Source organism: Delphinapterus leucas, chromosome 7, assembly GCF_059928025.1.
Source record: "Delphinapterus leucas isolate spDelLeu-1000000601 "Yukka" chromosome 7, BTC_Dleu_Yukka2, whole genome shotgun sequence".
Taxonomy (NCBI): domain Eukaryota; kingdom Metazoa; phylum Chordata; class Mammalia; order Artiodactyla; family Monodontidae; genus Delphinapterus; species Delphinapterus leucas.
The window spans coordinates 45,869,535-45,894,083 of record NC_143135.1 but is presented as its reverse complement, the minus strand read 5'-3'; the positions used below and the strand labels follow the sequence as shown (position 1 = coordinate 45,894,083).

Here is a 24,549-nt window from a genome sequence, read left to right as displayed (position 1 = left end):
AATAAATTTCATAAATTTTCTACCAGTGAACATGAATTCCTTTTGTAATAAGTAAAAAAGCTGTTAGAAAAAGAAAGGGTTGTTGATATTTCTAAATGAGGGAAGTTAAAGCAAAATGAGTTTGGTGGGGGCAGGGGAGGGGAGCTTTAAAAATATTGGCAACCTTGGAGAAAATTTCTGATTACAGGGTTAGTGAGTGAAATGCTAGTAAGGGGATAGGAATAGGTTTGTAGGTTAAAAAGGTAGTAGGGTCAGGGGAAATTTGTTTATGTGATATGTATGTCTTTCGTTTTTTTTTTCTTTTGTAGTTTGACTTATTTTGGGGAGTAAGGGGAGCTACCTGTGGAGTAGAAGTTTTTCAGGCCTATTATTACCTGTTGTAATAATAATTTTCTACTTGTAATTTTTTTTTTCTTTTGTGGTACGCGGGCCTCTCACTGTTGTGGCCTCTCCCGTTGCGGAGCACAGGCTCCGGACGCGCAGGCTTAGTGGCCATGGCTCACGGGCCCAGCCGCTCCGCCACATGTGGGATCTTCCCGGACCGGGGCACGAACCCGCGTCCCCTGCATCAACAGGCGGCCTCTCAACCACTGCGCCACCAGTGAAGCCCTTGTAATGTTTTAATAGTCATCTATCCCAGAATTATATTCTTCATACTGCTTCAGGACCTTATTCTTCCTGCAGCATAGATCTGATCATGTAAAAACTTGCAAAAAAAGTTCACACTTAATGGATCTTGATGTGGTCACAATATACCTATTCATTTTTTAAAGAATAATTTTTATAGATTTATTTATTTTTATTTTTTGCTGCATTGGGTCTCTGTTGCTGCTCGCAGGCTTTCTTTAGTTGTGGCGAGCAGGGGCTATTCTTTGTTGCGGTGCGTGGGCTTTTCATTGTGGTGGCTTCTCTTATTGCAGAGCACGGGCTCTAGGCACACGGGCTTCAGTAGTTGAGGCTCACAGGCTCAGTAGTTGTGGCTCATGGGCTCTAGAGCACAGGCTCAGTATTTGTGGTGCACGGGCTTAGTTTCTCCGTGACATGTGGATCTTCCCAGACCAGGGCTAGAACCCGTGTCCCCTGCATTGGCAAGCAGATTCTTAAGCACTGCGCCACCAGGGAAGTCTCTACCTATTCATTTTTGTCTTCCACTGTTTTCTTTCATTTTTCTAGTAATCTCTTTAACATAACCCATACTTCTTTTCCTTTTAAAAATCTTTTCTCTCCATCTCTGTGGGTTTAAATCCTTTAGGGTCTAACTAAAATACTTACCTGTCAGTCTAATTAGAATTAATTTCCCAACCTACTTTAGAGTGGTGATCTTTTATCTCTGTCGTATCTGGCATGTTGTAAGTACTAGTAAGTGGAGTGGAGTTAAAGGAGATGGAGATGGAGTTGGGGCTATTGAAGAATTTTGATGAGGTGGGTTAAGGATGAACGTTGAATTATTTGGCATGATGACAGATCATGAGAAGGTAAGAAGTTGTCTGGAAAGGTAGTTTTGTGTTATGGTGAGCAGCTTTTAAACCTGAGTATTAGCAGTTTTAGCTCTACTTAATGATATGTAATGACTCATTTGTTGCTTCATTTCTCCTGGTTCTCTGACTGCTAGAAGCCAGATACTTTGACTAATAAAAGATTTATTGTAGCATCTTCTCAAGCCTAATCAGTGTTTGCCAAACTTTGTGATAAAAATTGATGCTAGTGATATTTTTACTTAAATTTATTTTTTATAGTGTAAAACATGAAGACCTTTAAATTTATGATAGTTAATAAATATAGTAATAGTTAACATGTGATAGGAATTCTTCTAAATATGTGATAGTTTGCTATATCCAAGAATGCCAGAAAGTTGTTAGAGATTACCCAATGCTTGAAAGAGTTTTTTCCTAACTTGTATAGTTAGTGTATATCTTTATTTGTCCTGTGTTTTATAATTGTACAGATCCGTGGGGGTTTTTTCCCATTTTTAAACTTTATTGGGGTATAATTTACATATCGTAAACTTTACCTGTTTTAAGTGGAATCAGTGATTTTTGGTAGATAATACTATTACCACAATCCAGTTTTGGAACATTTCCATTATTCCAGTAAGATGCCTCTTTGCAGTTTGTAGTTAATCCCCATCCCAGTCTTAAGTGATTACGAACCTACTTTCTGTCTCAGTTTTCTTGAGAACCTGATTTTTAATATTTAGTACTAATTTAAGTCCATTTGTTACCTTCTTAGGGAGAATACAAGGCTTCCTGCACTAGGGATTTCAGCTGGATGAGGCCAGTAGATAGATGTCCCAGGTTGAGATTGCTTGTGCTATTCCTGCTGACAGAAATATCCTTTCTTTCTTACCATTAGTCTAGCTCTGTTGTCTGAAAGTAACTTTTTTTTTTTTTTGGTCAGTTGTACTTTTTGGATTTATGCTGGTTTGTTTATGAAGGCATTCAAAGTGACCTAAAATAATAGGGTAATAAACTAAGTGCTTGTTTTCAGTGTTTAGTTTTGTTGATTTTTTAAAATAAATTTATTGATTTTAGCCACTTTAGTATCCAGTCCAGTGATTTTTAGTGTATTCACAGTTATGCATCCATCACCACAAACTTTAGAACATTTTTATCACCCCTAAAGGAAACCCCATACCATTAAGCAGTTACTCCTAATTCTGCCCTACACCTCCAGTCCTAGGCTACATTTTTTTTTTTTTTTTTTTTTGCAGTACGCGGGCCTCTCCCGTTGCCGTGGCTCATGGGCCCAGCCGCTCCGCGGCATGTGGGATGTTCCCGGACCGGGGCACGAACCCGTGTCCCCTGCATCGTCAGGCGGACTCTCAACCACTGCGCCACCAGGGAAGCCCTCTAGGCTACTTTTTGCTCATAGATTTGCCTATTCTGGACATTTGATATATATGAAATCATACCATCTGTAGTCTTTTGTGACTGGCTTCTTTCACACAGCATAATGTTTTTAAGGTTGACACATGTTGTACCAAGTGTCAGTACTTCATTCTTTTTATTACTGAATAACGTTACATGAATGTATGGATGTGCCACATTTTGCTTATCCATTCATCAATTGATGGACATCTGGGTTGTTTCTACTTTTTTATGAATAATGCTGTGAATGTTCAAGTAAAAGTAGTGTTGTTGGCTTTTTCTTTTAATTGAGGGTTAATTTACATATAACACAGAGCTCAAAAATATGTACAGCTCAGTCAGCTTTTACCTAGGTACCACCATCTAGATTAAGATAGGTAGGTAGGTAGGAAGATAGATAAGATAGATAAAACATTTCCATTGGCCTAGAATTTTCTCTTCAGACTTGTCTTCAGGTTATCATTTTTCTGACTTCTGTTAACTATAACTTGGATTTGCCTGTCGTTAAGCTTCACATTAATAGAATCACATAGTATGTGATATAGTCTGGCTTCTTTCTCAAAATATTTTTGAGATCTGTATTATTGCTTGATTCTGTAGGTTGGTTTTATTTTTTTAATTTATTGTATAGTATTTCATTGTATGAATTGTACCACAGTTTGTTTATACATTCACTTGTTAATGGACAGGTATTATTGTGAACATAAGCACTTATTTCTCTTGGATATATAAGGGGGAAATTGCTAGGTTGTAAGATAGGTGCATGTCAGATACTGCCAGTTTTCCAAAATGGTTGTACCGTTTTATACGTCTACCAGCACTGTGTTCCATTTTTTTTCCCATCTTGACCAGTGCTTTGGTGTATTGCATATATTGTTTTGTGGTAGGATTGTCTTGTCCACTTGTACTAATTCTTTGTGTGTGTGTGTGTGTTTCCACACTGCGCGGCTTGTGGGATCTCAGTTCCCTGACCAGGGATTGAACTCGGGCCATGGTAGTGAAAGCCCGGAATCCTAACCACCAGGCCACCAGGGAACTCCCCATTTGTTATGTCTTGATATTTGCCAAAATACTTTCCATGTTTATTCCTTAGAGCTATCCTGTGAAGTAAATTTTGTTATACTGACTTGGTAATTAAGAGTTAGATTTGCTGAATCAAACTTGCTCAAGAGTTAAAAATGTAGGAAGTGACATCACTTATGTTTATAACTGTCTGATTCTAGCAGTTCATTCCAGGAGTTCACAATTTGATGCGGGAGACAAGATACCTACTGTAATTTTTTTTTTTTTTTTTTTTTTTTTTTGCGGTACGCGGGCCTCTCACTGCTGTGGCCTCTCCCGTTGCGGAGCACAGGCTCCGGACGCGCAGGCTCAGTGGCCATGGCTCACGGGCCCAGCTGCTCCGCGGCATGTGGGATCTTCCCGGACCAGGGCACGAACCTGTGTCCCCTGCATCAGCAGGCAGACTCTCAACCACTGCGCCGCCAGGGAAGCCCCCTACTGTAATATTAATGGCTTAAAAAGTGCCATAGTAGTGGTCTTTGTGGGCTCATCGGTCTAAAAATATAAATACGCTTTTTCACTCTGCACAGCCCCTAGGTGATCAGAACTGCTTCCAAAGCCCCTTTTTTGTTGATTCATTGTTATTCTTTCAATAAATTTGTTGAGTATTTTGAATGTCAAACATATGAGGAACTGGGTATACAGTAAAGTCCTTATTCTCAGTGGAGCTTAAAGTCTAATAGGAGAGGCAGACATAAAACCAGCTACAAATATAATAATTACAAATATGTAATAAGTATTATGAAGTAAAAATACCTTGGAGCTTATGAGAGTGATAGGGAGCCCTGCTTAGCCCTAGTGTGATCAGTGAGGAAATGCTTCTCTAAGGAAATGTTTAAACTGAGACCCAAAGAATGTGAAGCTGTGGACCAGTTAACTCTGGTGGAGCACTGGAGAGAAGTGTTGTAGGTAGAAAGTCACAGCATGTACAAAGACTCTGCAGTGGGGTAATGTGTATTGTTGAAAGGACCTAAAGAAGGCTGCTCAGGTGGGGCAGTGGGGGGTGAAAAGGTTTCTTTATTATTTATTTATTTATGGCTGCCTTGGGTCTTCGTTGTTGTGCGAGGGCTTCTCATTGCAGTGGCTTCTCTTGTTGTGGAGCATGGGCTCTAGGCGTGCGGGCTTCAGTAGTTGTGTCTCGCGGGCTCTATAGCACAGGCTCAGTAGTTGTGGCGCATGGGCTTAGTTGCTCCATGGCATGTGGGATCTTCCTGAACCCGGGCTCGAACCCATGTCCCCTGCATTGGCAGGTGGATTCTTAACCACCGCACCACCAGAGAAGCCCCGAGAAGGTTTCTTTAAATGAGGCTGAAGATATAGGCAGGAGCAAGATAACACAGGGCCTTTTAGGCTTTAGGAAATAGAGTAGAAAATTGTTAAAAGGTTTGGTTAAAGGGGATTAGTTTACAATTTTAAAGATTATTGGCTGCTAAATAGAGAATGGTTGGGGGGGCAGATGGCTACATTAAGAGAGATGATAGTCACTTGGACTATGTTGGTGATAATGGGAATGGAGCATTTTGTATATAGAATTGATAGGGCCTGATATATTGGGGTAAAAAAGAGGGAAGTATTAAAGATGACATTCAGTTTTCAGACATGAATAACTGTGAGGATGGTGATGACAAGGGTTGGGAGAGGTGGTACAAGGAAGTAGAGTCACAGCTTTTAGGGGAAAAAAATGATTTGAACATAGTAAGTCTGAGAATCCTGTGAGACAATGAAGGTAGGGATGTTAAATAGGTCTGTTAGAGTGTCCTGGACTGGAAATGACATATTTCCAGTAGCATTGACATATATACACTACCAAATGTAAAACGGATGGCTAGTGGGAAGCTGCTGAGTAGCACAGGGAGATCAGCTCGATGCTTTGTGATGACCTAGAGGGATGGGATAGGGAGGGTGGGAGGGAGGCTTAAGAGGGATGAGGGGATATGGGGATATATGTATACATATAGCTGATTCACTTTGTTGTACAACAGAAACTAATACAACATTGTAAAGCATTTATACTCCAATAAAGATATGAAAAAAAGAGTCTGTAAGGAAGAAACTAAAATAAAAATCACTAGTGTCCATGCGAACACATGCAGAAAAATACTAAAACTTGGGCTGGAAGGAGGAGATAACATTATAGGAAATGGTTATATTGGGGGAGAGGGAATGAGAACACATATGAGAAGAGATTTCAGTTCTTTATTAATAAATCAAAATCAAATATGACAAATTTAGGAATTATTAAATAACTTTTATACTGTTAATGAAAGTAACCCAGGATCATAGCATAAAATTTGGATAATAGAAAATAACATATACAATAGTTCCTCTATAATCTTACCATCCCAGATACAACTTATTAGCATTTTTGGTGTATTTCCTTGTTTTCTGTATATGTTGCATTGTATATTCATGTAAATATATTTACTAAATTATCGTATAGTTTGTATCCTACTTTTATTGTATGTTCAAAGCTCTTCATTTAAATTTCCTATTGAAATATGCATATAGAAAAGTGATCGTGAGGATACAGTTGATTAGTTTTCACAAACTGGACACACTTTTATAAAACAGACGTGTTAAGAGATAAAACGTCGGGCTTCCCTGGTGGCGCAGTGGTTAAGAATCTGCCTGCCAACACGGGACATGGTGAGTTCAAGCCCTGGTCTGGGAAGATCCCACATGCCTCGGAGCAACTAAGCCTGTGCGCCACAGCTACTGAGCCTATGCTCTAGAGCCCGTGCTCCGCAACAAGAGAAGCCACTGCAATGAGAAGCCCACGCACCGCAACGCAGAGTGGACCCCGCTTGCCACAACTAGAGAAAGCCCGCGCGCAGCAACAAAGACCCAACACAGCCCCCCCCCCAAAAGTAATAATTAAATAAATAAATGATTTTTTTAAAAAAGAAAGAAACGTTATTAGCACCTTGGAAACCGCCCCTCAGGCTGTTAATTTTTACTTATTTAATTTTTGTCTAGCCACTTCATAGAATGTCTCTGGAGAAATTATTACTGAATTGAGGAAATAGGTATCACAAAAGACACTGTTTTTGAGCTGCTGCCACCAGTGTAGGTCAGAAGTGCATTGGTACACAGGCAAATGCAAACATACAAAAGTTTTAGGAGTTAGGTTACTGAATTTTTTGAGTTCCTTATATGTGAGTGATAGGAAATAAGGCTGGAATCAACTTGTGGAGGAGAGCCTTTTGTGCCAGCCAAGCAGTGAAATAGAGTACTGAGAATATTTATTTGCAGAAATTTAAAATGTATTTTTTTATTTGTAGGCACACAAGTCTCTGAATTTTGTTTCAACACTGCTTCAGATTACTATGTCGGAACAACTGGATTTACCTGTGAGACAGGCAGGCAAGTTTCCTGAATTATTTTCTTGGGTGTATGTAAATAATATCATTTCAAAGGTTCATAGTTGAATAGCAGAAGTATCCTGGGAAGGCCCTTCAGTGATTTTCTGCACTGAAAATTGGTTTGCTCCCTTTACTACAAACTGCCACAAGTGCCTTGATATCTGGTGACAGAGTTTAAAGGAATGTGATATTTCACTGAGTTAAAAAAGAAGCTGGAAGGAGAAATTGATGGGGTTTATTGAAAGAGTCTCCATATTCCCTGTTTTCTTCCATGATGGATGATTCTAAGATACAAACCTCCAGCTGTTTGCTTTTACTATTTTATTTTAACCATTTAAAAGGTACTGTTTCTTAGTTCCAGTTTCAGCAAAATATTGAGTAATTCCCTCAGTATCAGAGTCTATGAAAATGTGGCATACTGCTCCTGATATCATCTGTTAGTCTGCAGAATAATGGAATTGACCTCTTTAATGCTTGTTGTTTAATTTATTTGCAGATGTATTTCTTATAGGAAATATAAAGTACCAATAACCTTACTATTCTAGAAAAACCAGTTATATTCTGGGGTTATTTCTTGCTGTTCTTTTTCCCTACACCAGTTTTGTTAAAAGAATTTTTTTTGCTTACGGTATTTAATGTATAGTAAGCACATCCCTTTTCTCTACATAGTGTTTATCTTAAAAGTTATGTTTTAATGGCTAAATAATTTACAATAATGTGCCATATGCAGTGAACCATTTCTCAGTTGTTGGAATTTAATCTCAGGTCTGTTTGATTAACAATTGTATTCCCAGTGCCTAAGGTATTGCCTGACACACTGCAGGTACTCAGTAAATGAATGAATCAATGTAAGTTGTTTATGATTTTTTTTAATTGGTATATAAGTAGCACAAAAATGGGACATTTTTTGTGCCTATAAAATACAGTAATTGTGCTGAACCCTGGTCAGCAGTAAATCTTTAAAAAAATTTTCTAGTTAAATAAGAAAGGTTGCTTTGTTTATTTTAACTGTCAGTTCTTTTTTACTAATGAAGTTAACATTTTCCCATTTAGTTATTTTTTTAGATAAGAATCTTTGCCTTTAAATCTCAAAATTTTACTAAGATGTTGAAAGCATTTGGCATTTAGGAGGGACCTTAACACATTAGAAACTTGATTATGTGTATTAGCAAAATTAAATTCTACTAGAAAGTTGTTTATTAGTATGTACAAAACCAGAAGCAACCAAACTATGAAATTGGTCCTAATTTTCAAAATATAATCATTACTTTAAAATTTATTACATCCTTGTAATAATTGAATGATATTTTGTAGTACATGGTATATGGTGGTTTCATCTGCTAGACTTTGAAAGATGCATTCATTCTGTCTTTGTAGTAGAACTCAAGCATTCTGGATGGAGTAGACTGTGAATCACGAGGTTCTTTCAGTGCAGTTCTCACCTGTTTATGTGTTTTGTTCAAGCAAACACTTTTAAAAATACTGAATCAAAAGTGTACAAATAAGTATATATATTCACTTCCTTTGTGCATTTTGTTGGAAAGAAATACTCAGAGGCTATATCTGGAAGACATAGGGGCTATATCAAGTCTTAATTTTTATCTTTGTTCTGTTTTGGAACTAAAGAATAAAATAGTATTAATCTGAAATATGTCAGTCCCACATGCTGAATCAGTGTTCTTGACTGTAGATGTAGTTTATATTAAAGCTTTTGTTGAAGGATATTTTAATATGTAGTTGTAATCTTCTTTGAAATGCTGTAAGATGGGGTATTATTTTAATTTCCAAGATAAACCAAAGTAGAATATAAAAATCATATTTGTATCAGTTATCCTTGTTTGAATAGGTACAAGACTCCAGGTAAGTGTTAATTACTAATCAGAGAAGAATCAGCGTTCTGCAGAATTTAGAAATTAATTTTGAATAATTTCCCTTTCCTATACATTCTGTACATTCGTGTTCGAGGATTCTCTTTCTCTCTCATTTGGGTGGAGGGGTCTGGATAAAAAGCATTATTACCAAGCTAGTTCAGTTAGAGTTAACTAGCAATGTGCAGGCTAGCAGTATGATAACTGACAGAAGGAGCTAGCAATGTGCAAGGTGGCAGTATGATAACTGACAGAAGGTAGTAGTCTGTAATTTTTGAACATAGCAAATTCTCCCATAAAATAACACGAATTTGAATTGGTATGATTGTGGTGTATGATTGAAATACTTAAATTTATTGACTGAGAATCTTTATATACTGTAATTTTTCTATGATTAAAAATAACAACCTGTGTGTGTGTTAGTCACTTTGAGCTGCTCTAACAGAATACCATAGACTGGATGGCTTATAAACAACAAATTTATTTATCACAGTTCTGGAGGCTGAGAAGTCCAGAATTAAGGCACTGGCAGATTTGGTCTCCGAGGACCTACTTTCTGGTTCATAGACCCTCGTATGGTAGAAGAGGAAGAAGCTCTCTAGGGTCTCTTATAAGGGCATTAATCCCATTCGTGAGGGCAGAGCCCTCATTAGCTGATCACCCTACTAAAGCCCTCATCCCCTCATCACATTGGGGGCTAGGGTTTCTGTATGAATTTTGGGGGCCACAAACATTCAGTCTGTATAACAATGTTATTAATTATAGAAACTTGGTATATGTATGTGGTTTTGTTTTTAGAGGCTTCATTTAAAAAGCGGATTTGGTAAAACAGCTTTCCTACAGAAAACAGGGATGAAAAGTGTTGTGTATAAATGTGTTGTAAAAACAATTTTGTTTGTAGTTTGCAGAGTTCTCTTAGACTGTATGTTTAATAATAACTTTGTGGGTGATTACTGTAGCTGAGCATTAAACTTGTGTTTTATCAACTTTTAAAATTATATAGTATTTTGATTTTAAAAGGTTAGCTTTCCTAGCAATGTTTGGTCTGACAGAAATAAGTTGAGGTGTAGACACAGGGATATTTACAGTGCTTTCACTTTCTTTTGTCAAATTGATCTATATTTTAGGTGTTATCTATTTGAAAAATATGATAACACAGTATTGGCCTGATCGGGAAACGGCACCAGGGGATATATCCCCTTATACTATTCCAGAAGAAGATCGACATTGTATTCGAGAAAATATTGTAGAAGCCATTATCCACTCTCCTGAGCTCATCAGGTATATATATGTTTTAAACTTAACCTTTGTTGCAGATATATAATTTGCGGGCTTTGGAGGGGTGCAGAAGAGGGGATCTTTTCAGAACATAAAAATCTGTCATTTTTTGTGGCACAAAACTTAACAAATGCAGTTACAGGGGAATTCTTTTTTGTTTTATTTTCTTGCTACAGTTTAATTTTATATTTATTAAAAACCAAAACTTCATGTAAAACTTGTGAAACATACTATGATCAGATGAAAGGGGGTATAGAAAGTTATAGAATACTGTCATATACTTTATATTGTATAGTCTTTTGATATTTGAAAGCTCGCTGTGTATGATTTTGTAGAATTTTTTTTTAACATCTTTATTGGAGTATAATTGCTTTACAGTGGTGTGTTAGTTTCTGCTTTATGACAAAGTCAATCAGCTATATGTATACATATATCCCCATATCTCCTCCCTCTTGCGTCTCCGTCCCACCCCCCCATCCCACCCCTCTAGGTGGTCAGAAAGCACCAAGCTGATCTCCCTGTGCTATGCGGCTGCTTCCCACTAGCTATCTGTTTTACATTTGATAGTATATATAAGTCCATGCCACTCTCTCACTTTGTCCCAGCTTACCCTTCCCTCTCCCTGTGTCCTCAAGTCCATTCTCTATATCTGCGTCTTTATTCCTGTCCTGACCCTTGATTTTGTAGATTTTTTTTTTTTTGCGATACGCGGGCCTCTCACTGTGTGGCCTCTCCCGTTGCGGAGCGCAGGCTCAGCGGCCATGGCTCACGGGCCCAGCCGCTCTGCGGCATGTGGGATCTTCCTGGACCGGGGCACGAACCCGTGTCTCCTGCATCAGCAGGCGGACTCTCAACCACTGCGCCACCAGGGAAGCCCGATTTTGTAGAATTTTTAATGAGAATAGTTGATGTTCTAAATGAAACCTGTCAGTTGATGATGGGGATGAAAAATAAAAATAAAATCACTTGCATTTGTAGCATTGTTGGGTTTCTTTTGAGTCAGTAGTAACAGTTTTTGCTTAGTGACTTACTTATTTTTGTTTAAACAGCCTTTTTCTTTATATGAGTTAACAAAACTTGAGGTAGCATTTCTTCCTCCTTATTGTTTATTTTTGACTTTTAGGGTACAGCTTACTACATGCATTCATCATATCATCAAGCATGATTATCCAAGTCGCTGGACTGCCATTGTGGACAAAATTGGCTTTTACCTTCAGTCTGATAACAGTGCATGTTGGCTAGGAATTCTTCTTTGCCTCTATCAGCTTGTGAAAAATTATGAGTAAGTATCTCTCTCAATTCCTGTAGAGTTTTGAGAAGTAGAAAAGGCTTGGGAAATTTAAGCTAATTGGTTTGAACATCTTGAAATTTCATTTGGTATATATACTAAAGTTAGTGAATTACATGTTGATTTTAATTGTGTCTTCCTTTTGAAATAGCATTCTTGCTTTAATTCTGCAGTCTCTTCTGTTGATTCAACTATGAAACTCCTTGTGCCCTTTTTTCTTAATCATGATCTGTTTCCCTGTTCAAAACCCAAGTTATCCTTAACTTCTCAATATAGGCTCCTCAATTTGTGGTGATAAAAGGCCTAAAGATACGGTTTTAAGATGTGAAGGGGGTCAAAGTACATTGATCATTAGAGCTCTTTATTCTGCCTTTCTTTGAATTTTTATCTTAATTTGGGTTCTTGTGAAGTTTCAAGAACCTACCTCTAATTTTTTAAGAAGAATATGTTGGAATTTCATATGATCATTTTTAATCATTGTGTTTGAGGGATTCATAGTCATCTGCTTCAGTGTTGGCATACTTGAGCAAATTATAGTTCATGTAAGTAATTGGTATCAGTAAGAAAGATTTAGGGATCATTTTAGACCTGGACTTAAGGATCAGAAAAAAATCTAACCTTGGAAGTTGAGGTATAGCACTAAAAGTAGTAAGCCAAATGTTGCAGAGATTTTCTCTTAAGTGTGTGGTGAAAGTAATAAAATTGGTAGGCACTTGAAAGTTTTGATATTAGCAAATTATGAGGAAGGTACACTTACACCATGATGGTGGCTTTATTTCCAGCCCTAACAGCTACACAGATGCCATTGTGAGCCCTCTAATTCTGGGACTTGTAGTTAGCCTCCAATACCCTTTTTGGGTCCCAACTCAAAGTAGCTGATGAACTGCTGCTTTTGTTCTGAGCAGGAGAGAAATAAACCATTTACAGCATTGGTACTGGTGTTTTCTTGTGTTCCCACCAGCTACCCATCTTCCTGCTAAGGAATGTTCCAGCTGTTGCTCCAACCTCTGTCAGAGTGCCAGTTGTAGTTCTGGTAAGTGAGTGACTAAACTGAGAGAGAATAACAGTAATAAGCTCTCATTGTCATTGAGGAGGTTTGTCTCTCCTGTCCTTAATCTTAGCAGGAGAGAGTATGACAGGGATTTTTAAAATGGGAGACATAGGCTGCTACAGTGTTGGAATTACAGTTCATTTTCAGCTAGTGTTCGATTGTGGAGCACAGGGTGTTCACAAGGGATCTGTGTGGACTGAAGCAGTTCTAAGAAAATTCATGGAGAAATTGGAAGTTGTGATGGCCTTCAGGAGCATAGATCCTCAGGAAATGCTTGTCAGGTGAAGGAGCATAGAAGGAACATTTGAAGAGGAATGCATCTCACACCACATGGAATAGTATGAGCAAAGAAAGAAAGGTACAGAGGTGGAAATGTGACACTGTCTTTAGTGGGTAGTGAGGAGACCGCTAAATGGTATGGATAACTTCTGTTGAAATCGGGGATCATTTTGTCTTCTTTTTTTTTTTTGGTGGTAGAGGGGGATCATTTTGAATTGGTAAATTGGGACTGTGTTAAAAGAGGGTTTTGAATGCCATGATGGGGGATTTGTATGTGATCTCTTACATGATGAACCGTTGACTTTTTTTTAACAGAACAGTGATGGGCTAGTATTTGAGGATTCCTGTGAGTATGGTTCACCAGTTTGACACACTGCAGCCTTGTGGTAGTAGACTTTTATTGGTGGGAGGAGGTGAGCTCCACATCCTACTCCTCCACCATCTTGATCGCTCCCTAGGCTTTTATTAGTGTCACATTTTCACGCTTTCAGGAACTTTAAGGTCGTATGAAATAATATTTGTTTCCTTGCGTAAATTACTTTCATACCCATTAGTTTGGATATGGTACCACCCAACTTCCAGTCCACTACTCAGTGTAGAGAAGGAGGTAGGGGAGAAGAATATCTAACATGGAATGGGTATTCAAGCCCTCTTAATGTGGGTGATCACCTGGGTTGGATAATGGAGAGAGGTGCATAATATAATATAGTCCTCACCTTTATTGTTAAAAGATAATATTGTCAGTAATTAATATAGTTTGTCTAATCAGATTGGAGAGTGCAAATGGCTTCCTTTTGTAAATTGTTATTGCTTTATTGACTCAAAGAAATGTACAGGTAACCTTTTAAAATGTATGCTAAGTGTAATTTCTCAGCACATTAAATAATATTTAGAAGTCTGTCAGTTAATTGTTTAATAATCTCAGTCATTATTAGCGTGAACATTTCTCTTGGTGTTTTTTATTCTTGGCAATTTACTTTGCTTCTCATTTCTCCCAGTAGGAAAAAACAATCCAGTCTTTTAAGAGTGTCTACCTTTTAAAACTGTGCTAAGATATTCCATTCTTAGATACATTTTCTCCCTTCAAAAAGGCTACCGGTAGATAAAACTGGAGTCTGGTAGGGAAAATCAATTATTTAAAAATTAAAAAAAAAAAAGCCAACAGACTTTTTAACAATACTGTTAAAATGCTAAGGAATCTATATGGGGGAATGTCTCAATTAGCTATTCTTCACTCGTATCCTTGGAGCAAAATGTGATTCAGAATTTAGGATTTTTCAGATTTTAGAAAGGTAACAAGGTTCACATAATACACTCCTATGTACCAGTACCCAGGGATCAAACATATTATTATTATATCTGATATAAAATATGTGAATATTCACTCCAAATGGGATAAATAGAGATCATAAATAGCCTGTTGAGGTCAGGTTTTGTTGCCAAAAGGTTACAAAGAACTGCTGATTTATAGTGCTTTTAGAAATAGAATATTTTCTGCTTTATAGATGCCACTTCTGCCTTAATGCACTTTGTATGTAAATTACTTAAGGATGGTTATATGTAATCAATTTTATATTGATCAGCTGCTAATGTTTAAAAGCCAAATTGTTGTAGCTCCTCAGTTGTATCAGTATTCACAGTTACAGATGGCATAGTGAGGTGGTTAAAGGGCAGATCCTGAATCTGCTGAGGTTCATACCTAGATGTCTGTACTGGGGAAGATACTTAACTTCTCTGTCCCTCAGTTTCCTCAACTATAGAAGTGAGAATACTAATGGGGCCTTGAAGATTATTTACCTCATAATAAATGCTCAGTAAATTTTAGATACTATTATTTGAGGTTTTTTTCAAGTTGCTTTTTGCCCGTGGTTTGATTCCATAGTAGGTTTTTCTTCTTTCTAGGAATATAAAATTGCTTAGAAAGTATTTGCTTATATTTGTATGAACAGACAAGTAGTTTAAACTTATATTTCATTATATAAGATATAAATATATATATAATAGATATGTATAGATATATATACTTATCTACCTATCTATCTATCTATATATATATAATTGTGAATAAATTCTCACAGAATTAGTTTGTATTCCTACCCAAAGGTATAAGAAACCAGAGGAACGGAGTCCATTGGTAGCAGCAATGCAACATTTCCTGCCAGTTCTAAAGGACCGTTTTATCCAGCTTCTTTCTGATCAGTCTGATCAATCTGTCCTCATCCAGAAACAGATTTTCAAGATCTTCTATGCTCTTGTTCAGGTAATTTTATAAAGTAGTTTTTATATGTAAAGTCAGTCTATCATTTGCCACCTTAAACAATGATAAAGAATTTCAGCCTCTGAATAATAATTTCACTTGAAAATCTACATTAAGTAGATAAATTGATAGTCAAATATAAATTGCCAAAATTACAAATACATTAAAGTCTAACCAAGCATACTTTGCCAAATACACAAATAGCTCTAATAAATCTTAAATTATAAGTGGGCAATCTTAAGTTCTCTTAAACCATCTAATACTATTTACAAAATTAGTAAAATTTTCTTATGTCTTTCACCTTAAGAATTCACAAGTCTGAAAATCAGTTACTGGATTAGAATTTACATCTAACGTGTGCTCTGTTGTGCCAAATATGCATAGATTGTCGCAGTAATTACAAAACCTATTCCTAAGCTTGATACAAAAATACTAATACTGTGGACTTGACTGGCACACTGTAATGGGCCTTATTATCTTTGTATATTGTTCTAAATCTTCCTGGGATAAAAGATCTCACTAAAGAAATGGTTGTGTCTATAGTCTCAGTGGACTATAATTACTTATGAAACAGAGTTTTTGATTTGGATTAAAATTCTGGCTCTTTTTGTGCCACATAGCCAAAGAAAGATTCATCTCATCTACCAGGACCTTTGGTTCAATTCATGCCATTACTTATTTTTTTTTAAATCTCATTTAAATAGACCTGTGACTTTATTTCCACTAAGATTATTATAACTGACTCACTCCATTGTTTGGTTGGATTTTTCATGCCCTTGCTAGATCTTTAAAGATAATCTAATATCTTTCTAATGGCTGCTTCTTATATAATTTTTTAAAAAATGATTTGGATAGACAATGTACTGTTTTTTAATTGTTTTTCCCTCTAACTGGTAGGATCACAACTTCTAGATTATAAAAATAAGTTCTTTTTATAAATTATTCTAGGGCATAGGACCCAACCAATTTTTTGAGACTAGCATACCTTGAAATCAAAATATAGTACTGTCTCATTTGTGAAAATAGAGGTCCTAAAATCCTAAATAGGATATTGATGTTGTGAGCCTATTAAGTGATGTGATTTATCCCAGGAATACAGGAATGGATCACGAGTAAAAAACCAGTTTTTGTGATTAACTTTTATATTACACGAAAAGAGAGACCTGTAAACAATCTTTAAGGATGCCAGATAAAGTATTTGATAAAATTTAATAACCATTTCTGCTTTAAGACAAAACAAAACAAAAATACTTAAGAATCCTGGAATAGAAATTTCCTTACCTTGATAAAAAATGTTCACTAGAGGGCTTCCCTGGTGGCGCAGGGGTTGAGAGTCCACCTGCCGAGGGCAGGGGACACGAGTTTGTGCCCCGGTCCGGGAGGATCCCACATGCCGCAGAGCGGCTAGGCCTGAGAGCCACGGCCACTGAGCCTGCATGTCCGGAGCCTGTGCTCTGGAACAGGAGAGGCCACAACAGTGAGAGGCCCGCGTACCGCAAAAAAAAAAAAAATGTTCACTAGAAATCACAATAAATATACCTCATGGTGAAAATCAGATACATTCCCAGTAATTTGGGAATAAGACAAGGATGCCCACTGTCGGTGCCACAGTTCACCATTGTACATAACTAACCAAATCAGCCAGATGAGAAATTTGCCTATGTACTGAAAGAGGAAATGTGGATTGAATGAAGTACTTTTTGTAGGTTTTGTGAAGAGTAAAAGGAAGTTGGATTTTCTATTGTAAGGATTTTAAAATATTGATTCTTGATTTTAATTTAGTATACACTACCACTGGAGCTGATAAACCAACAGAACCTGACAGAATGGATAGAAATTTTAAAGACTGTGGTGAACAGGGATGTACCTAATGTAAGTCTCTGTGTATTTCTTATATCACTAAGCTTAAATATTTAGTTACCTTTTGAGAATTTTAACTGATATTTCCTAAAACATTCTTTGTGAATTTATATTATTTGTGAGGCAGATTTTTCTAGATAGAGACACCATTTCATTTGTTTACATATGTGAATATATTAAGTGAAAAATTGTAAAGGGTTATTTTGTATATTATTAAGTGCTTGTATTATATCTTTGTTTATTCCATCCTAATTCTCTGTTTCTTCAGCTTTTAATTGAGTTCATAACATATGTCACCTGACATAGTTAGAAATTTTTTTTCTTGTAGTGAGAACTTTTAAGATCTATTCTCTTAGCAACCTTCAGATAAACAATATAGTATTTTTAACTATAGACACCATGTTTACATTACATCCCCAGGACTTACTTATCTTACAACGGGAAGTTTATACCTTTTCACCATCTTCTAAAACTTAACTGTGGTAGTCATTTCACAGTATATACGTATGTCAAATCATTATGTTTATACATTAAACTAATAACAATATCAATTATTTCTCAAAAAGGAACAAAGAGCCTATAGCTGGATTTTAGGCTAATAATTTGTTAGACATGCATGAACAGGGGTAGAACTTGATTTACAAGTTGGTCAAACTTTGTAGTTAGTTAATATTACTTGCTTTTTAAATAACAACTTCATAGAGGTATAACTCAAATACCGTAAAATTTACAGTTTCAAAGTGTACAATTCAGCGGTTTCCAGTAGTACATACAGAGTTGTCCAACTATGTTATTTTTTTCACATAACGATTTTTAAAATAACCACAATTTTTCTTTATTATCTAGTTTTCTAGAGAGGTAGGAAATTTACAATTCCTGAATCCCTAGTGTGTTTTAAGTACTTTTATATACCTTGCTTATTTAATCCTCAAAATAATTCCTTCTGAATTTATTTTAAACAGAGACATGGAAGGGTTGTGTAATTTATCCAACATAATTTTATTAGTGAGATAAGTGAGACCAGCCTCCTGTTTTGTAGTTTATTGCTCAAATTTTTATTTAAAAAAAATGCAGAAGAAATAAATAGGACGCTTCTTGCGTTCCATGGGAAACTAGTTTGATGTGTTATTTTCTGTACACATTTAATAGGTATAAAATACAGCTTTAAGAGTTTTCATACTTACATTCTGCACCTTTTTTGGTATAATTTGTAATCATAAACATGCACATATAAGTAAACAGTTCAGTGGGTTATGAGAGTCATATTCACCGGAGTAACCATCACCTAGAATGTTTGCTGGTGGCTGGGTCTGGTCATCCCTACCATCACCATTCTCATTTCTAGCACCATAGATTAACTTCACCTGTTCTAAAATCTAATAAAAAGGTAATTTTTTGTATCTACCTTCTTTTGCTTAATATTACGATATATTCATGTTGTGCCATGGGTAGTTTGTTCTTTTTTATTGACAAGTAGTACCCCATTGTACGGATGTACTACGGTTTATTTATTTACAAGTTGATGGACATCTGGGTGGTTTTAAGATTTTAAGATTACAAATAAGGCTGCTATGAATGTATATGTTTAACTTTATAAATAACTTCCAAAGTGGTTGTACCACCGCTCTCACTGGCAGTGTATGGGAGTTTTGGTTGTTCCACAGTCTCATTTCTCTGTCTTAGCTTAAAAATATGTCATGGATGTCTTAGGTCAGTATATAATGAACCAATTCATTCTCTTAATGGATGTTGCATAATTAAACATCCCCTTGTTAATGAATGTTTAGTTCTTGGCAGTTTTTTTCTGTTACAAATGGTTTTGTAAATGAACATGCTCATACATACATATTTATGTATGTATACTAATATTTTTGAAACTGGATTTCTAAAATGAAATTTTTCATGCCCTTTTGATTTGAACTATACTAGTTTAAGCTACTTGCCATGACTTTGATTTATATTATTTGGATCTTGACTAAAATGTTTGAGTTTAAACTTTTATAAGACTTTGAGAAAGCATGTCCTTTGTAACTAAGTAGTAAAGTGAAGTGCCTCTTATATTTAAATAAGGGTTAATACTTTTCCTGTTCTAGCCTTTTATTATGAAAGGCCATCATTAGAGGAGGATTCATGTTTTTGTGAGTCTGTTCTGAACTCACACTATTCCTTTTAGATTGTATTGTCTATCATTAAATAAATGTCTCTTTAAAGGAAACACTTCAAGTTGAAGAAGATGATAGACCTGAGTTACCATGGTGGAAATGTAAGAAGTGGGCTTTACATATCTTAGCAAGGCTTTTTGAAAGGTACACATTTCTCAATATATGATAATTTGAGTTTATTTTTTTCAAGAATCTGTTTTTTTTTTTATAAGTGCTGATATAAAGCATTATGAAGACATGATGGGCATTTGAATGTTCTTTTAGATATGGAAGCCCTGGCAATGTTTCCAAGGAGTATAATGAATTTGCTGAAGTATTTCTGAAGGCATTTGCTGTTGGTGTCCAACAGGTAAGTCTAAGATAATTTTTCCAAGTAGAAACATGACACTGTTATGTTAATTTGTCTTCCTTATTTCTAGTTTCTTTGGCATTCAAAGATTGCATGTAGCAGTCTTTAACATTTTGAACACTGTAGTAGTTCTCAAATGTTATGGTCTCAGGACCTCCTTACACTATTAAATTATTGAGAACATCGACAAGCTTCCATTTATGGGGGTTATACCTTGTGATATTTACTGTATTAAAAATTGAAACTAAATTTAATGGTATTAAGTTATTAAAAAATAACAAACCTATTACATATTAACAGAATACATGTTTTTGTTAAAAATGTTTTCCAAAATGAAAAATTTTTAGCAGGAGGAAATGGCATTGTTACACATTTTTACTACTTTAATGTCTGCCTTAATAAAAGGCAGCTGTATACCTGTCTACCTCTGTGTTCATTCTGTTTCAATTTGTTTTAATGGAAGTAAATAAAGATAATTTGGTCTCAAAGATAAGTTGGAAAAGGAAAGACTTTTAATATACTTTTCATATAATTGGGGAAAATTTTGATATCACACCAACATGTGACAATGGTATTTTCTTAAAGGTTAATTGTAATTTAGAGTTTGAAACTGTAACAATAAACATTTCATCTTCTGTTATATTAACATCCATTGCACTTTGAATGGGTCTTTTATCCATATATGATTTTATAACATACTGCCCTGGTCATTGGAAAATATTGACTTATTGAGTCTATGCCGATTTTCTAAATGTTTATAGATTTCCTTATGTAGTTTTAAAAAATTACAGTCATTAATATCACCATTGATCTCATAACTGTCTTTAAATATTGGAAAGCTGTCAGGTGGATCTAAGTAGTGGATGTAAGATTTTGAGAATTCTAGTTTTGCTTGAAAGCTCAAATTTTAACACCAGTAACATATTGTCAGTTTCCTTGGAGAGGCTCATTTTGTTCATTTTTGAGAAAAAAATCTGCCACACACAAAAGTCTAAATAATCATAATTTGTCTATCAGTTTTTCTTTCATGCTTATGATAATATTTGGTGGAAAAAGCTACTATTTCAGCTTTTCTTCCAACCATCGTACTTTGGTATGTAGCAGAAGTGCTATATGTATACTTCCCATTTATTAATATATTTCTGTTTCACTAAGGACATTCCTAAGGAAAGTTTATTCTGCGATTATGTGTCTGTAAAGAATATGATGACTGCTAGTACACTTTAGTGCCACTCCTTTGATTCATGTTAGGAACCTGAAGTTTTACTATCACTGCTTTTGTACCATCGATGCAAATGTCAACACAGTAAAAAGGGCACATAATGTTTTAGCATTATTATGAAAATAGTTTTGACCTGTCAGACCTTCTGAGAGGTCTGTGGACCATATTTTGACAACTGCTATTCTCAAGTATCAAGTTGAATTAGAACTCTTGGCAGACGTTAAATAAGTAGGTGAATGGTTTGGGTAGGATTTGCCTAGAAGCTGATTTTAACAATATAGTGCTGTCTCAGAATATTGTGGTATGTTCCACAAGTAGCATATGGTTTTCTCTTCTTTTTATACTTAATCAGAAACTAGTCCTTTGACACACAGTGTTACTTCAGTTTGTTTATTTTAAATACTTTGGGAATAAATATGGTTCTCCAATACATAATTTAAAAAATTACTTTCTTTTTAAAAGAATATGGTGGTTATTTTATGATAATGACCTGGGTAAGAAGTGTCAGATGTTTTTGCTAGCTTGTAAGTGGTTAAACTTTCTATTTAAACTTTATTTTTTGATCAAAATTTTTTTTCAAAGGTTTTATTGAAAGTGTTATATCAGTACAAGGAGAAGCAATATATGGCTCCTCGAGTTTTACAACAGACATTAAATTATATTAATCAAGGAGTTTCTCATGCTCTCACCTGGAAGAATCTGAAGCCTCATATACAAGTAATAATTTTCTATCTGAACTATTTTTCTAGAAAATGTAATAGAAATAACATTAATTACCAAAAGGTTGAAAAAGTGCATTTTTTTTGTTGACCTATGTTACTTAGTCTAGTTCTGGTAATTGTACATTAGGAAAATGATGCAACATCCTGACAAACTTTATAAAAGGTATATTGTGGATATTCAGATTATTTTTTAATCTGAACCTGTTATCTTAAAATTTGCTTTTAAGTTCTTACTGTTGGATCATGATTATAGTTTAATATGATTAGCTAACATCATGTAATTTGGAATAGGCAAAGGACTATTTCACCAAATTACTTTTGAGGCTAATTTGCTTATGTACTATTTCCAATGTAATTTATTTGCTTTATTTAGAACTGTAGGGTTTGATGGACTAAAATTTCATATTGCATTTTCTCGGAATACTTAATTGCTACCTATGTACACATGTCTTACAATGACTCGTTGCACAGAGGGTAAGAATATGTACGTTGATAGTCGATCTGAGAATGCATTAAATGCTTTACTGAAGTTTGATGTTAAGCTTTAAAACACAAACTGGAGAGTTACTTTTGTTTTAGCACTTAACGGAAATTTGAAGACTGACTTATCTTAACCTTTAAATTGCAGGGCATTATCCAAGATGTTATTTTTCCATTGATGTGCTATACAGATGCTGATGAGGAACTTTGGCAGGAAGACCCCTATGAATATATACGCATGAAGTTTGGTAACGAATTTTTATTTTTTAAGAAACAAAGTATGTCGGTAGTTAAATTTGTATATAGTAAACCTTGAATATTAAGGCCTCATCTTAGGAACTGAAAAGCCTTCTGTTGTTTTAATGCAATTTATTCATTGTTTAGACTTTCAGGAAGCTATTCATTAGTTTTGAGAATGATAATCTTCATTTTTAGCAGAAACAAATACAGTAGTGTTAGTAGTTATGATTATTGGATATGCTTCTGGCACATGCCAAATCTGTTAGAAATTCAAGGTTACACCTTAAACACTAAGTGTCTAAACTATACTTTTGGATTCCACGTCAGTCATCATGTGTGTGGAAATGGAGACGACGCATACTGGAAGCTAGAGCCTCTGCATGGGACTAAAGAATTGTAATTTGGCTAATGTTGAGTATTAGTCCTTCTTTGTACCAAAATCTTATGTACTTTCAGTCATTTGTACTGTTGTGACCCCATTGTGAAAATTCTCACAGTAGTGGGGTTTTGTATGAAAGAAAATAATCATTGGGAGAAGTTGATGGATTAAGACTTAATTTGTACAGGAAAGAAAAGGAATTAGGCTTTCGCAAAGTTATATGGGGATCTGGGTTTGTTTTCATGCTTGTTTTCTGTGAAGATTTAGCAAAAATTTAAGGTCCTTTTTTGTTGTTACAGAGTATCATTTGCAATTTATGTGAAAATGTTTGTTGAAAAAATTGAAATTACTATTTTCTGTATTAATTTTAAATTTATTCTCTAGATGTGTTTGAGGATTTCATCTCTCCTACCACTGCTGCCCAGACACTTTTGTTTACAGCTTGTAGTAAGAGGAAAGAGGTAGGTTATTTAATATGTGGATAACTTTTGCTTTAATACTTAAAATATGTTCAGATATACACTTGGGTTTTTTTTTTAATTTATTTTATTGAGTGTAGTTGATTTACAGTGGTAATTTCTGCTGTACAGCATAGTGATTCAGTTACACATATACATACATTCTTTTTCATATTCTTTTCCACTATAATTTATCACAGGATATTGAATAGATTTCCCTGTGCTATACAGTAGGACCTTGTTGTTTATTCATTCTGTATATAATAGTTTGCATCTGCTAATCCCGAACATTTAGTTTTTAATGGTAGCCGTATAGGTCATTTTGTTGTCAATGTTTTAAAAGGGTTGTTTGGATATCCAGTAAAGCATACTTTTCTCTTTTAATCTAGGTACTACAAAAGACTATGGGATTTTGCTACCAGATTCTTACAGAACCAAATGCTGATCCTCGAAAAAAAGATGGAGCCCTACATATGATTGGCTCTTTAGCTGAAATACTTCTGAAGGTACTTGTGTGTGTGTGTGTGTGCGTGCGTGCATGTGTGCGTGTGCAAACGCGCACGCATGCACAAGCACAGTTAGTTTGTTTTAATGACAGCATTTGAGATAAAACAGAATTGAGGTACAATTCACATACCATATGGTTTGCCCATTTAAAGTGTAGAATTCAGTGGTTTTTCGTATATTCAAGGAACTGTGCAACCGTCAACTCTAATTCCAAAGCATTTTCATCATCCCCAAAAGAAACCCTTTTATCAATCACTCCCCATTTTCTCCCAAATTTCCCAGCCCTAGCCCTAATCTACTTTTTGTCTCCTCTGTGGATTTGCATATTCTGGGCATTTCATATAAATGGAATGATAAAACATGTGGTCCTTTCTGAGTGGCTTCTTTGACTTATCATATTTTCTGAGTTCATCCATGTTACAGCATGTGTCAGTCTTCATTCTTTTTTTATTGCCAGATAATATTCCATTGTATTGATATGCTGCATTTTATTTATCCATTCATCAGTAAGTGGACATTTGTTTCTACTTCTGGGTTTTATTAACAATGGAGCTATGAACATTTCTGTACACATTTTTTTGTGGACATACATTTTCATTTCTCTTGGGTAATACATACCTAGGAGTCAAATTGCTGGTCATATTTTGAGAAACTGCTAGACTGTTTTCCAAAGTGGCTGTACCATTTTATATATTCATTAGCAGTGTGTGAGGGTTCCAGTTTCTATGTCCTCATCAACACTTGTTATTATCTGTCTTTTTAAATTACAGCCATTCCAGTTGGTGTCAAATGGTACTCATTGTGGTTTACATTTCCCTAATAGCTAATGATGTTGAGAATCTTTTTATATGCTTATTG

General features: G+C 35.4%; 1 protein-coding gene across 4 annotated transcripts in view; it reads left to right on the top strand.

Annotated features, from left to right (window-relative positions):
• Positions 1-24,549, top strand: part of IPO7 (importin 7) — a 47,069-nt gene that overhangs the window by 6,443 nt on the left and 16,077 nt on the right. For 3 of the 4 annotated variants that reach the window (XM_089915180.1, XM_022563151.3, XM_089915181.1), the window contains 11 exons: positions 7,211-7,292; positions 10,287-10,440; positions 11,561-11,719; positions 15,159-15,315; positions 17,095-17,184; positions 19,384-19,478; positions 19,599-19,683; positions 21,488-21,622; positions 22,256-22,355; positions 23,111-23,187; positions 23,574-23,690. In XM_089915180.1, coding sequence (XP_089771306.1) covers positions 7,211-7,292; positions 10,287-10,440; positions 11,561-11,719; positions 15,159-15,315; positions 17,095-17,184; positions 19,384-19,478; positions 19,599-19,683; positions 21,488-21,622; positions 22,256-22,355; positions 23,111-23,187; positions 23,574-23,690 — 1,251 coding nt within the window. Of the gene's footprint in view, positions 1-7,210; positions 7,293-10,286; positions 10,441-11,560; positions 11,720-15,139; positions 15,316-17,094; positions 17,185-19,383; positions 19,479-19,598; positions 19,684-21,487; positions 21,623-22,255; positions 22,356-23,110; positions 23,188-23,573; positions 23,691-24,549 lie in introns of those variants that run through there. The other variant, XM_089915182.1, reaches the window with a different exon arrangement.